General features: G+C 37.9%; 1 protein-coding gene across 2 annotated transcripts in view; it reads right to left on the minus strand.

Moving 5' to 3' along the window:
- Positions 1–14,859, minus strand: part of GLG1 (golgi glycoprotein 1) — a 153,319-nt gene that overhangs the window by 33,469 nt on the left and 104,991 nt on the right. For both annotated transcript variants that reach the window (XM_034638920.1, XM_011234689.3), the window contains exons 3-7: positions 14,097–14,183; positions 10,079–10,294; positions 4,500–4,703; positions 3,621–3,692; positions 2,484–2,667 (exon numbers count right to left, since the gene is read on the minus strand). In XM_034638920.1, coding sequence (XP_034494811.1) covers positions 2,484–2,667; positions 3,621–3,692; positions 4,500–4,703; positions 10,079–10,294; positions 14,097–14,183 — 763 coding nt within the window. The remainder of the gene's footprint in view (positions 1–2,483; positions 2,668–3,620; positions 3,693–4,499; positions 4,704–10,078; positions 10,295–14,096; positions 14,184–14,859) is intronic.

Raw genomic sequence — 14,859 nt, forward strand, 5'->3', positions numbered from 1 at the left:
AGATTTTATAATACTAAACTAATAATGCAAATGCTGTGCCAATGGAAGTCTTATCAATAAGATAATTATGGGGGTAACAATGAAAGCCAAGAACACTCCCTACTGACCTACAGGGTTTCATAGGTTATGAAAAAGACCACACTTCAAATATTCATTATAGCCTCCCCAGGCTCCTTCCTTGAGCCAAAAATGCCAACTGGGAAAACTTAAGTAATTTTTTTAATTAACAGCTTTATCGAGGTATAATTAACATAAAATAGACTCTATTTTTAAAGCATACAACTGGGGAAGTTTGACATACGTGTACATTGTTGAAACCATCGCCACAATCAAGATACTGAACATATCCATTAACTCCAAAAGTTTCTCATGGTCCTTGAGAATCTCTCCCTCCCTCTCCACCCAGCTCCCTCCCACATCAACCAGTGATCTGCTTTCTGTGACTACAGATCAGTTTACCAGTTTCCACTTTTTTGAAGTTGATATAAAACACAGTCATACAGTATGTACTTTTTTTGTCTAACTTCTTCCACCCAGCATAACTGTTTTTAGATTCATCCATGTATCAACAATTCATTCCTTTTTATTGTCAAGTAATATGATTCCATTATGTGGATATACTACAATGTGCTTATCCCTTCAACTGTTGATGGACATTTGGGTCATTTCCAGTTTTGGGCTACTACAAATAAAGCTGTTATGAGCATTCATGTATAAGAGTTTAATGCACATATGCTTTCGTATCTCTTACGTAAATATGGCTGGGTCATATGGTAGATGTATATATTTAACTTTCAAGAAACTGGCAAACTATTTTCCACAATGGTTGCACTATTTTAACTTCCCAACAGCAATGCTCAATAGTCCAGTTCTTCCATATCCTTATCAACACTTAATACGGTCAGTCTTTTTAACATTAGCAATCTGTGTAACTTTTCTGAATTATCTGCACATAGCCTTTGGCCATGTATTTACTGAGTCTTTCTTCTCTTGTTAATTTGCAGTTTAAGAACATTAGCTCTTTTTTTTTAAATACCTAGATTAGATGATATTATGTATACTCTTTTCTTTTTTTTAAAGATTTTTTTTTTTTTTTTAAATTCGACAGAGATAGAGACAGCCAGCGAGAGGGAAGACAAGCAGGGGGAGTGGGAGAGGAAGAAGCAGGCTCACAGCAGAAGAGCCTGATGTGGGGCTCGATCCCACAACGCCGGGATCACGCCCTGAGCCGAAGGCAGACGCCCAAACGCGGTGCCACCCAGGCGCCCCTATGTATACTCTTTTATAATATTCTTTTACAAGTCAATAATCTCTACCTTTCCATTTTAGGACAATTTTATTTAATATCCAGACCATAATCAACATTCTCCAATTGTCTCCAAAATGTCCTTTGTTTGGTATTCAATCCAAGACCATGCACTGTCCCTGGGTGCTATTCCATTGCTTTCAAGCTTAGGAGTTTTCCCCACTATCCAGATATGAAAAAAAAAAATTCATCAAAAGTTCAGAGTTTTATTTAATGATTGATTTTTTCCACTTAACTTTTTAATCACTAACCAATTGTCCCAGTATCATTTATTTAATAAGAGCTAAGCACTTCATTTTTACAGCTTGTAGCCAATATTAAGAAAGACAATCCTGATCTTCTATAGAGCCATCTTGGTTCTTCAGTCAGGGGTTGACTTTTGAACTCAAAAATTTCTGTTTAGTTTCTCAATATCATCAGTATTATAACAATAACAGTACCTATCATGTATTGAATGCTAAGTGCTATTCCAAATAACCTTATTCAAGCCTCATAAGAACTCCTCAATATAAATATTGTTTTTGTTTTAGAGATAAGAAAAATAAGTTTGGGAAGAGATTAAGAAATGTAAACAATGGCCACCCAGACAGTTAATCTGATGATGGAGCCATTAATTTAAAGCCAAGTCTCTCCGACCCAAAGCTCTTATGTTAAATCATTATCCTACCTTGACTCTCCTAAAAATGTTGACTATGCACTTTAAAAAATCAAAATCATTGGATTTGAGAAATATACCTTACTTAAAAAAAAAAAACAAAAAACGGGGCACCTGAGTGTCTCAGTCAGTTAAGCGTCTGCCTTCAGCTCAGGTTATGATCCTGGAGTCCCAGGATCGAGCCCCACGTTGGGCATCCTGGTCAGCAGGGAGTCTGTTTCTCCCTCTGCTTCTCCCCCTGCTCCTTCTCTCTCTCTCTCGCTCACTCTCTCTCTCTCAAATAAAGAAATTTAGAATAAAAATTGGAGGTTGTTGAGCTAAGAGAAAGAGCCTTCAAAAGGCTTTGGGACACCAAGCCTTCAGTTCCTGGAGTTATGCTTACGAAGAAAGGTTCCTGAGTCACAAGGGACAGATGCGCTCAAAAGAGCAAATGCAGGAGGAAAATAACATTTACAGTTACAAGAGGCTTTAGAATGTGAATTCAAAAAGGACTGAAAAGGATAAAAAGAAATTAACTCTTACCTCTATGGACGGCTGACTCCAGACACATGAGAAGGTAGGAGAGCCTGGCTTCCCGGGACCGAGGAAGGTTTTCCACGTTACACCGGTATTTCTTCAGGTCACTCTTGCAGGATTTGGCCAACGAATAACTGACTTTATAATCCTGGGCAATCAGCTTTTGGCGGGTCGTCAGTGCTTCTCGACACTGAATAAAGAATGCAACAACAGAGTTCTAAGACCACTCCCGTGGTTCTGGTGTTCACAGGGACCTCTGAGACCAGAAGAGGCTCATGACCGATTTGTCAACAACTGCAGCTGTCACCAAAACGCCTACCTTTAAATTTGGTTAGACTCGAACACAAGTATGTGAAACTAGTGTGGTAAGGGGGAGGGGTGAATGGATGGGGAAGGCCTGGAATCCTACCCTGAGCTGCTGGTTCTTGCTGCAACAGCAGAGCAGCTGTCCTATGCACACGAGTGCTTGGTGGCCTCTATTACAGTGAGACTTGACCAAGCCCTCTTCCTCTTCCACAATGTCCCTCAAGTCAAGTTCACAAGAATCAAACTGGCAGCTGACATACACTCCATGCTACGCTATGTTACATTCTATGCTTTTAAAATAGAATTATTCAATAGTAAAAGATATAAGCAACTGAAATGAAACATTTCTTCAGTTGCACAGGAAAGCAAACAGCAGGAGAGCAAAACCAAGAATAATTTTCGTTTTAAAAGTCATAAAAGATTCTTGAATGCATCCAGGGACAGGGGACTAATAGTAATGAGAATGCTTAATGAGACAGCTGCTGAAAAATTAAATAGGTAATTACCTGTAAAGCACAGAAGTCTGGTTAGCCTAAGCTTCCTGAGTTTGCAGGGCTGGCTTCACTGTGACTATGACACACAATTCTCCAATTTTACTCCCCAAATTGATTCCCAATTGGTTTCCCAATGTCTAGATATCACAACGCTTCGTTTTCTTGGCTTAAGCAAAATATGCTTTGGTTCTCTACTAAAAGCCAAGTGTCTCACCTCTGAAAAGGGTAAGCTTTATCAGTCATTTATATTCTGATATGAATTTATAAGAACATTGTTTGAGAGGATTTAAGAAAACTTTTAAGAAATGAATAAAATATTGGTTTGTTTCAAAGTAATACTCACCTTCTCACTCATGGATTCTTCAAACTTATGGTTAAAGAGGCATTTATACACCCTGCCTTCACCAGCCTGCGTCTGTGAGATGGAACATACACACGGTGATGAGGGTGATGACAATCAGCGATGTAGTTACGCTGGGCACTATCTACAGTCTTACACAGAACTTTCTTTAAATTATTATAAATGTGAGTACCTTTGAACAATGGCTCAGCCATTTAAAAATAACATTTAGTAGCCTTTGGAAGACAACAGTGATCGCAGGGAAGATGGGAACCAAGAGAAGTGTCTGTGAGTCTTTTCTTACTACTTTATGGTGGAGTCAATAAGACTCATAATCAGTGGCTCTGAGGGTTAAAGCTGCTAATTCAAAACAGCAGAGGGTGGGAGTATACACAAGTTACTCTCAGCTCTTTTTGTAAGGATGGAGAGAATTCTATTTAAAGTGTTAGCAAGTCTTCTGTAAGGTCTGCAGACAGTAATCAAGGATTTAGTTTTAAAAGTTAGCCAGCTGCTGTTTTGTTCATCTTAGCCAAAAACATATAACATGTAATATGGCAGTTTTAGCCATGCAATAGGTGTGAATAGGATTCCCTGGTAAAACAGGATTCCTGTATATAAATAACATAGACTTCCAAGAACTAAAATGGAGAAGTGAGATAAAGTAGAAAAAATAATGTGTGGAGACTGTCAGAAGCCAACTGCTAGCTAGATGTTAAATCATCAAGGCTGAATATCTAGCATCATTCTCTGTTATCCTGAGAACAACTCCGCCTTCCATTTCACTGCCTTATCTACATGGGAGAGTGTGCTGGTTTATTTTATTTTGGACTAGAGTATTAAAAAACATTCTAAAGGAGAAGAACAGCTTCTGAGCTGACTCACGTTTTCACAAAAACGCTCCCGATCATCTCGGCAAGCAAAATATAAATGCCGGTCTAGATGAAAGTCATCTGAGGACAGCTCAGCCACCCGCAGAATGGCTTTCTTGCAGAGTTCAGAGACTTGAATCTTGGGATCTCTCTCTTCTGCTTCCTTCACCAGGCCCTTTTCCAAACATGATACCACCTCACCTTGTGAATGTGCATCCTAAAATAGCAAGGGTACTAATATTGTAAAACTCTCACCACAATGAGCTTCAAATAACATCATTTGCTTAAGAAAACAACAACCCTCAATTCAACACATAGTTGGCTTATTGATATGCTGCTGAGAAATTCGGTGGGAACCAACCACACTGTGGAAGTTACAGTAAATGTCCTCAACAATCTTCTGTTAGAACAGAATACTTGCATGCTACAAATGGAAAATGAGATCCTGGGAGATTTTACAGTTTAGTTAGCACCAGAAATAGAAACCTCAATTCTTTATGTTTAAAATGTCAGAAAAATTCTAAGAATTTACATCAGCCCAATGTTCTGAATGTGGTTCATATCAATACTGAATTAACCGTGCAGAAATCTGTTTGTTGACCTCAAAGGGTGAGAGGTATTTCCTGAATAATAACACTTTTAGTTATGTTAAAAAAAAAAAAAAAGCACAAAATCCATTGAGAAAAAACGTTACAGAGACCCTCTTTCTCATTTTGCTACTCTATACTGTCCACAAAGACCCCAATATGTACAATTTGTAGTGTAATACTCACTTTGATGTTTTGGATTTATCTTAATATGATTTAATGAGATTACCACCCTTCAAACAAACTCAGTTTGAGAGCTTTCCTAAAACCATCCAATTATCTTTAATTGTACATTGCATCGTCCCCATAGCAACCACAAGCATTCATTCACTCAAAATATGAGGAATTTCCCCTAAATATTTCTATTCAAGAGTACTTGAATACTGGTACTCAAAAGACATGCTTCAAAAATGTGAGAGGTATAACTATAAATACAGCAAACCAAAGCAGCAGGAAGTATATGCTATCTCTTATTTACACACACAATCTTATTATAATAAAACACTGGGTCTATGAAATCACCTGTACGTAATAAAAAGATTCCTAAAACCAGGCAGGAAAACATCTACTTTAAGCAAAATTTCAACAATAACAGTTTTTTTCCCTAAACTTAGTTGTAATGCAGTTTGTTTGACAGCACATTAATTCCCAAGTATTTCCATGAAAATGTCCGTGTTCTCTCCTATGGTACCTGTGGAGAGGGCATAAGAGCTGTGGTACCTCTTGTGCAGAGGAGTAAACACAGGCCTTAGGTTGCAGAAGGTAAGATGCCTACATAACAGTCCATATTTATTTTTCTAGACCTTGGTGTTCTAGGACACTCCTAAAATTTGCATGTGGGTGTTATATATTTCTCCTGAGGAGGGTTCACAGCTTTCATTAAATTTTCAAAAGGTCTGCTGACCCCAAAAAGATCAGGAAGCACACTCTACTAGCAGATTCTCATGCCTCCTATTCTCTATCTGTACCTGAACCTTGAGCACTAGTTGTATGATTGTATTCAATGTATAAAAACCTGAGAGAACCAAAAAGGTTTTTTGGAGGGCAATTCTGAATAAGATAAAACTCTGCGAGACAAGTGACAAAAAGATAAAAGGCAGAGAGAAGAGTAGACACAAACCCCAGAAATCCAGAATAAGGCTTATTTTTTCTTCCTTATTTATGAGTGACACTCAAGTTCGTCTGACTATGACCCACTTAGGCAAGGCCTACCCGTTTCCACTTCCCAAAGGAAAAGCAAACCTATGATAACAAACATTTCGACAGAAACGTATCAGACACTGCTATTTACAGTATACAAGAGATTATTATAAACATAATCCTAGTTCATAAAACAACAAAACAACATCCTATCCCAAAGTTCAGTAGCCCATGATAACTTACTTAGATGGCTGCTAGCAATAAGTCTTAATCATATAAAAGGGGCTGAAAATAATAATCTGATAAATTAACTCTTGATTTAGGTTTAGCCTTTAGTCCTGGCATCACAGGGTAAAGAAATTATTTCCATGCAACGAGTCTAAGTGTTACCCTGTATGCTTAGGGTCTGTAACTGTTTTAAATGTGCCACCAGTAAGATTATCTATTTAGGGCTATTATATTTCTTTTTTTTTCTTTTTTTTTTTTTTAAGATTTTTTTTTAAATTTATTCTACAGAGATAGAGACAGCCAGCAAGAGAGGGAACACAAGCAGGGGGAGTGGGAGAGGAAGAAGCAGGCTCACAGCAGAAGAGCCTGATGTGGGGCTCGATCCCATAACGCTGGGATCACGCCCTGAGCCGAAGGCAGACGCTTAACCGCTGTGCCACCCAGGCGCCCCTAGGGCTATTATATTTCTTAATGGTTCTATTTGTTTCTTCTTAGATTTAAATAAAGGCAGTATCATCGTGGCTTGAGACCCCCTAAGGAATCTGAGATTTAATTATGATTACAGCAATTGTAGCATCACATATTGGTGCTGGGCCATACCATCATCTCTATTACATGTTTTCATTCATCCTAACTTTAGATAACTTTTTCAAATAAATGTATTTCAAGAATTCTTCTCAGTTTCCTTGCGTCTCTGAGCATTTCCAGGTCAGCCCATTTTAGTTATACAACTGAAATGTATGCAAATATTTGACAAAGAAGGCTGCATGGCTAATTACTGAATAAGAATGAAAGCAAGGGAGGTAAACTACACACTGGCACACCATCTACAGGAAAATAAAATTACTTAGGTTAAATAGGTTATTAATACACAGGCTTGACATAGGAATAACAAATGATCCTGTAAATGGACTTAAAATGGACTTCTACTGTGGTGAGATAAATGTCTGTCTTAAAACTACTAAGTGTCCTGATCAGCGTTTAGCAATTTGATAGGTAATATCTACTCTTCCCCATAAACCTGGTCCTCCTTCTTCTTCTTTCTTTTTTTTTAAAGAACAGAGAAAAGTAACACAATCTCAAAAACCAAGAACTCAGTTTTCATCTCTGCTATAAACCACTCTCTAGTTCAATGTTTTTGGTGTCTTCTGTGATCTTCCTCACTACATAAAAAGAGAAAAAAGACTGTCCAAATTATTCAAAGTAGCTGGTTAAAAGCAGGGAATAATAAAATTATATAACTACCAAGTGAAAAGTCTAAAAGTAGTAACATGTCTACAATTAAGCTCCTGTATTGGAGCACACATTGTACTTTTTCTTCAGATGATGTAAATCATTTACACTTTCACTTTTGAAGATCTGCCCTTTCACTTTAACTATATTTATTTACAAAAATTTTTATTAATATGTAGTCTTTGTTCTCAAAGTTACATACTAACATCTTGAAAAAAATCATAGTTGACACCAGGACTCTTCTACATTCATACAGAGGCAGGATACAAACAGATTAACCATTGCCCCTGTCCTCTGACCTTTGGAAGAAGTCAGTTCAAAGCCAGTCACAGATGAGTTTGCAAGCTTTAGTGGCAAATTTGAAATCAACAAGCCAGAAGCTGATTCATTCATTTTCAGGATATCTAAATAACTGGCCTCAAAGAAATAAACTATAGTTAGAAAAGCCAAGAAGGGCTGAGGACATGCCTCCCTCATTTTTAAACCTGGCTGTAGCACCAGAGTGGATTATATAGGAAGGAACACACTTTTTCAAGAATGCAAGCATAAATCTATCTTATTGTCCCCAAAATACAGAAAGCCTTTGGTGCTAGGACAGGGGCCTGGTATAAACAGAAATTCACCTAACCGGGTAGGTATAGCAAAAGATAAACATGACAAAAATGTGCATTTTGATGATCCAAAGAAACTTTTTTTTAAGGTTATTTTAACAAAGTTGGGCTTTGTTCTTGGGCTCTAGTACTGTTTTCTGTGTTCGTTTCAGGCACTAAGACCTAATAACTCAAACATGCAGCTTAAAGCAGGTTTTATACTGACAATTCAGATTTGCTAGTGGGAAGCTAACCCGCAATTATCTTGGTGTCAACAGGGAAAAACTACTACAAAAAGAGATGAACTGTAATGGTCTATTCTACATAGTGTGGACCACTGATCACAAAAGTGTCTTCAATGATTCTTTAAAAAAAATGTGTCTGGAACACTTAGGTGAAGCTTTTTAAAAAGACTGAGATAAGGGGCGCCTGGGTGGCACAGTGGTTAAGCGTCTGCCTTCGGCTCAGGGCGTGATCCCGGCGTTGTGGGATCGAGACCCACATCAGGCTCCTCCGCTATGAGCCTGCTTCTTCCTCTCCCACTCCCCCTATGTGTTCCCTCTCTCGCTGGCTGTCTCTATCTCTGTCAAATAAATAAATAAAATCTTAAAAAAAAAAAAGACTGAGATATGGAATTGGACATGATCTCTAACACCCTAAATAAAGTCCAAAGAGCTTCCTAAATTATTAGGGAAGCTTAAGTGCTTTTGTGCCATTTCTAGAGTCTGCAGGGAAGGAAGAAATCTGCCTTCTTTATTAAAACTGGCCTTTATCTGCCAAAAGCTCTATGCCAAGTTCACAGTGCTCTCAAGACTGACTCAGAGGTGCCCTGTGAAAGGGCCAGAGCCCTGTGCTGGTATGAAGGAAACGGTATTTGGTGACAGGCAGACAATAACCAGCACTAAAACCGTCATGTGAACTGGTGTGCGCAGTTCTAGCATTCCAACACCATGCCCCCCACCCTCTGTTAGTGACAGAAGCCAGCAAACCGTGGGGCAATGAACAAATAGAGGGCAAAGAGACAAAAGGGTTTTATTTTCCATCATATTTCCTAAAGAGCAGATTAATGAGCAGTGGCAACTAATAGCTGATGTCAGACATATGCCTCAGACCACCTCTCCCCCAGCATCTGTTACTTCTCAGGAGTTTCTTTCATTTTGCTGAGCCAGTAAATTCAGAATAAACCTGGCCAAACCTCCATTGTGACGTTCTCGACAACAGACTCATAAGAACAAAAATAAAACCACACATAATTAATAAAGAAGTCATCAGCTAGGTGGTTATCTTCCATCTTGTCTTTACTAAAACTAGTTCTTCTGAGAGAAAGACCGCAACAGATTCAATTTATAGAGTACCTTTCTTCTCACAAGCCAGAAGTACCTTCATGTATCTTAAATTTTTCTAATACTTAAATATCTTCTTTGATACCAGTATGTTTACTAAGTAATTTTTTTATAGCATCAATGAGGTATATGCAGAGAAAGATTAGACAACTCAAGTCTCTCCTAAATCAAATACTTTGCCCAATGCTTTGCCAGGGAACGCTATAGGGAACAAGTCACTGGCTTAGTATTTTGAAGATGACACTATTCTTGACTGATATTAATTCCTCTGCTTCCTCATACAGTACTGAAACACTACAAAAAGATGACATGCATTCACGGGTCAACTAGCCTTAGACCTTGGGGCTGTCTGGACCTCCACTTTAAGGCCATCTCCAGCCTTAAATTTTTCCCATTCCAGTTATACAAAACTTTTCATTCAACAAGTTTGTAGGACCCCCGTGGTGAAGCCAGTATAAATATAGTAGATACCTTTTCTCCAAGCCGAATGCTGCCACATTTCAGAATGTTGATGTCATTTTTGCAGTCATCCATGAAGCCACAGATTAGACGGTAATCACTGAAAATGATGGCCGTCATCTTGGTGATATACTGGTGACACTGGTACTCAGTGATATTGCCTCGGTGATCCACCAAGCAGGAAACCAAGTAACCTTTCCCAACTGGTTCATCAGCACATTCTTTAATCTGCTCCAAAGAAAGTGGCTATTTTATGCAAGTATTTTATTCTCATATCAAACAACTTTTACAAAAAAGAATGTCTGATATTTTCTTACTGATTTCCCATCTATATTTGGAAGAAAAAGAGGAAAGCACTTAGAAATACATCTGTTATAAAGAAAATAGTGTCATGCTTACTCAGATTGTTGTGGTGTCTAGAAAATATCTGATTAATGTGTTTTACATTTTTAAAATTTCAACTTTATTGAGATATAATTTTAAAAAAATGTTTAACATCTACAGCTTTAGAATGGTTCTACTGAGAAGTCCCTTTATCCACGCAAAGAATGCAACGGACAGTGAGGAGATTAATCTGGGAAACAGTTCTGGAAAACAGGTGTAGAACTGAAGTCTAGTGGCATGTCCCAAGCCAAGCTACACAGCGAACTATTATTGTTAGGTAAACCTAATGGCCAAAAGAAGGGAGGCAGGAAAGCATAATATTACTTCTTGACATGACATTAATATGTTCTGAATTAACTGTGGATTCAGACATGTGTTTTTGAACTTAGTAGAATCCCAGCTTCACCACTGTGGTCTGGAACAGAAACATGTTTAAAATGATGCTCACTGCAGTCTGGCAAGAAGTCTGAGAGGAGGAAGGCCACTGCAAATCTAATTTGGGTGGTTTAGATACATGTTCTAGTGGATGAAGCACAGAGTTATCCCACATGGTTTATGTTCCTACAAAGTGCATCCCAAACCCCACCGTGCTAATGAAGCAAACTAGCCCCAAAATGCTGAAATACAGGCATAAAAAAGTAAAATCTACTTATTGGGTTGTAAGATTCAATTATAAAACAGGAAAGGTTGTTTGGAAAAATCCTACTGCGTTTGAAGAAATTAAAAACAAACAAAAATGGTAGTTTTGACAAGAGTAAAGGGCCCAAATGTAAATGTTTATTTTTAATATAAACAAGAAGAAAATGTTTTATTGGCTTTTTTTTTTTTTAATAAAGATTTTTTATTTATTTGACAGAGATAGAGACAGTCAGCGAGAGAGGGAACACAAGCAGGGGGAGTGGGAAGAGGAAGAAGCAGGCTCATAGCAGAAGAGCCTGATGTGGGGCTCGATCCCAGAACGCTGGGATCATGCCCTGAGCTGAAGGCAGAGCTTAACCGCTGTGCCACCCAGGCGCCCCGTTTTATTGGCTTTTTGAAACCAAGAGTGACCATTCTCTACTATCACACTATCTACCCTAAATAGGTACAGAGGGCAAAACAAATATACTCTCCCTTTCCAAAAGGTGCTGGGTGAAGAATACACCACACACTCATTATCCTGGGTCTCTTCAAGTCTAACTCTTGTATCAAATTCAAACCACGTCAAACACTCAGTTCAAAACAGAAAATGGTGTTTCCTTTTCAAGAAGCAAACTTGAGAATTTAAGCAAATAGTCTCACACTGGCTTCAAGAGACAGCAGAGATCTTCAACAATCAAGATGAATGCAAGTCTTTCAAGTTAACCTTGAGCTTTTTTTTTTTTTTTTTTTTTTGAGATGCCCAAAAAGAGGGTCATGAATCTATTTCCAGGAAAAGGCTTTTGTTTTGTTTTTGAGCAAAACAGAGTTAAGTCTCAAAAGTGAAATGAAAAATAGCTGCTTGAAAAATCTCAGCATTTGTAATTCAACCACTGAGAAAACCCCATAAAAAAACACAGAACTAGCGGCAGATGCTTGGGTTTTAAAACTTAGTGAAGTGCAAGTATTCATAAGCTCTTATACTGGACAATCAATAGTTTACAAATCTGAAGAAAAACTAGGAGCACATTTTGAATTGGAGCCCCAATGAGAAAATAAATGTATATTTAGCTTTAATCACTTGAGATTTTACTGAAACACAGAGATGTAGTACCTATTTGTATTTCAGTTCACCACTAATTACAATAGGGTGTAGTGTCTAAATTAAAAGTTTGTGTTTTCCTTCAACCGTTCTATTGGCTAGAAGCTTAATACAAGAGAAGGAAAATTTCTATGATTAACAGCAAAAAACACCGTTAAGTCATCAACAGTCTATGAATGGGAGTAACTCTGAAGTGGCTGGGGAGCAGATTCGTAAGGTGCCATTAGAAAAGCGCTGTCCTCACTCTGTTGTTGACACAAAGCAGGAGGAAAGCCTGCAGTATTTGGCTCAACAATGGAGAGTAAATAGAAGTTTGGTTTGCAGTTTGCAGGTATTCTTGTGATGCTGTTTTTCTCCTTGCAAGTAGGATTGCAAGAAAGAGGAAAGGAAGGAGATAGAAAATAAACATTCTGTTGGCAACAATGTTTTCCTGATATCTAATTTTCCTGACTCCACTATAATCTCCCTCTAGGGAGGGATAAATTCCCATTTTTACCTGAAATCATTTACAAAACCACAACACCCCAAAAGGTTATAAGAGGACCACCATTACATAAACATTATAAGAAAGCCAGTTATACATACATACACACACACACACACACGTTATCTTTTATAAGCCAGTAAAGGGGGAAATTATTCTGATGACTCTGCGTGACTCTGAAATAAATTTCCACATGGCAATCCAACTGGTATACACAGCTAACCATATAGCTAGTAAATGGAGTATGAGGTACAGAATACTAAAGTTGAAGCCAATGTTTCTGGAAGATATGCTATTCTACTCTGGAGCCCCAAAGTAATTATGAAGAAGGGTTACTGCTTTAAAAGAATAAAACATATCAGATCCAGTACTAGAAGGTCTGAGGAAGAAAACATGTTCTACAAGGTCCCATGATGATGTCAGTCAGGAAGAATAGCTGAGAGCTTATCTGGTTGCAATAGTGCCTTCCTTAAGAGCTAAGAACGTGGTCCTGAATTAAGTCATCAGTAGCGTAGTTTGAGGACAGATCTATGTGTTGCAAGATTTAGAATTATTAACTTTGAGGTAGAAAAACAGCAACTATTCTTTGTGATTCTTATACTTCAGTATACTTCTGGCCTTTTGGAATTTCTTTTTCTTTAAAGATTTTATTTGAGAGAGAGTGAGAGAGACAGAGATAGAGAGCATGAGCGAGGAGGAGAGTGAGAAGCAGGGAGCCTGATGTGGGGCTTGATCCCAGGACCCTGGATCATGACCTGAGTCGAAGGCAGCCACTTAACTGACTGAGCCACCCAGGCGCCCCCTTTTCAAATTTCTATCACTGATTCCAAAAAATAAAATAAAATAAAAATTTCAAAACCACAATTTTCACTAATATTATTTGTGTTCATACTGAAACAAGATAATTGAAAATTTTCCCCACTTAGCATCCATACAATGCTATACACTTTCATTAATCATTTTTGTTTTTATACTCAACATCTATCTATAGCAACATACATAATCCTGTCACAAACCTTTTTAATGCTAACTCCTATTATTTGAGGCATATGCCTCTGTGGTTTAATTGAACCAACTCTGTAACTCAGAAACATTTATAAGCCTCCTGGGGAGACCATTTTGATATGCCTCAGACATCAGCAGTTTGCAAAAAGTGTGAGCGCAGCACTGATGACAGAAGCAGTTATGTCCTCTGGGGACCAATGGAGCCTGATTTCCAGTGTGTCTGAATCAACAGCATCCTACGAAAAATGTAGGTGCAGGTTAACAAAAAGGAGGCTGGTTACACTGCCCGCCGCCGCGGCCTCTCTCTCAGCCAATACAGATGTGAATTCCAAAAAAAGTAAAGTAACCGAGTCAGTCATTCCTCCCTTAATGACATCAACAGATGTAATTTTCTCTTCTAAGCCATTAAATAACCACAAAATTCTTTCACAACCTACCTCTGATATGGTAGATTTGCAAACTTCTCTGGCCACAGATTCAAATTTGGGGTCTGTAGTTAGATTCAGCTTGTAATTCCACAACAACTGTGTACAAGAGAAAAAACAAACAAAAACTCCAGTTAGAATAGTATGAAATTTTTCATCGATGGTTACTGTAAGTGATAAAAGTCCATTATACAGTGTCAGATAAAGCATATTCAGTTAATGAAAAGTAAGATAAAAATGTCATTGTGTTTACAGATAAAATGAAAAAAATGGGCAGACAAAATGAAACACTACCATCGAGGCATACTTTTTTCTTTTTTCACTTATGGACAATTTTTTTTTTAACCTCAAGAAAAAAATTACAGTTAAAATCCCTGATAAGGTTTTCAGAGAGAACATTAATAAGGTCGTACAAGCTACATTCTATTAAATCAAAAAGTCTAACCCAGAAGCTCAGATTTGGTGGGTTTAGTTGCAGATTTCACAATCCACAGTGCTTCCATTGATCAGTTTATGAAGGAGAGATGCCAAGCGTCTAGTTGGCAGGCGTAACTATCTTGAGTCCTTTAAAACCCTCCTTTGTCTTGACACATACACCATAAGGTCTACTTTACACAATTGTTTTTAACATGTTTTAAACTCCAAACTACCTAAAGCCATTAATATTTATGGATGAGCACTGAATATTATCATACCTTTCGCAACTTTACTTAATAATTTTCTGTGTATGATTCAATTTCTGAGATGTAGCACAAACGATCCCTTATATTTGGCT

The sequence above is a fragment of the Ailuropoda melanoleuca genome, chromosome 12 (assembly GCF_002007445.2).
Source record: "Ailuropoda melanoleuca isolate Jingjing chromosome 12, ASM200744v2, whole genome shotgun sequence".
Lineage (NCBI taxonomy): Eukaryota > Metazoa > Chordata > Mammalia > Carnivora > Ursidae > Ailuropoda > Ailuropoda melanoleuca.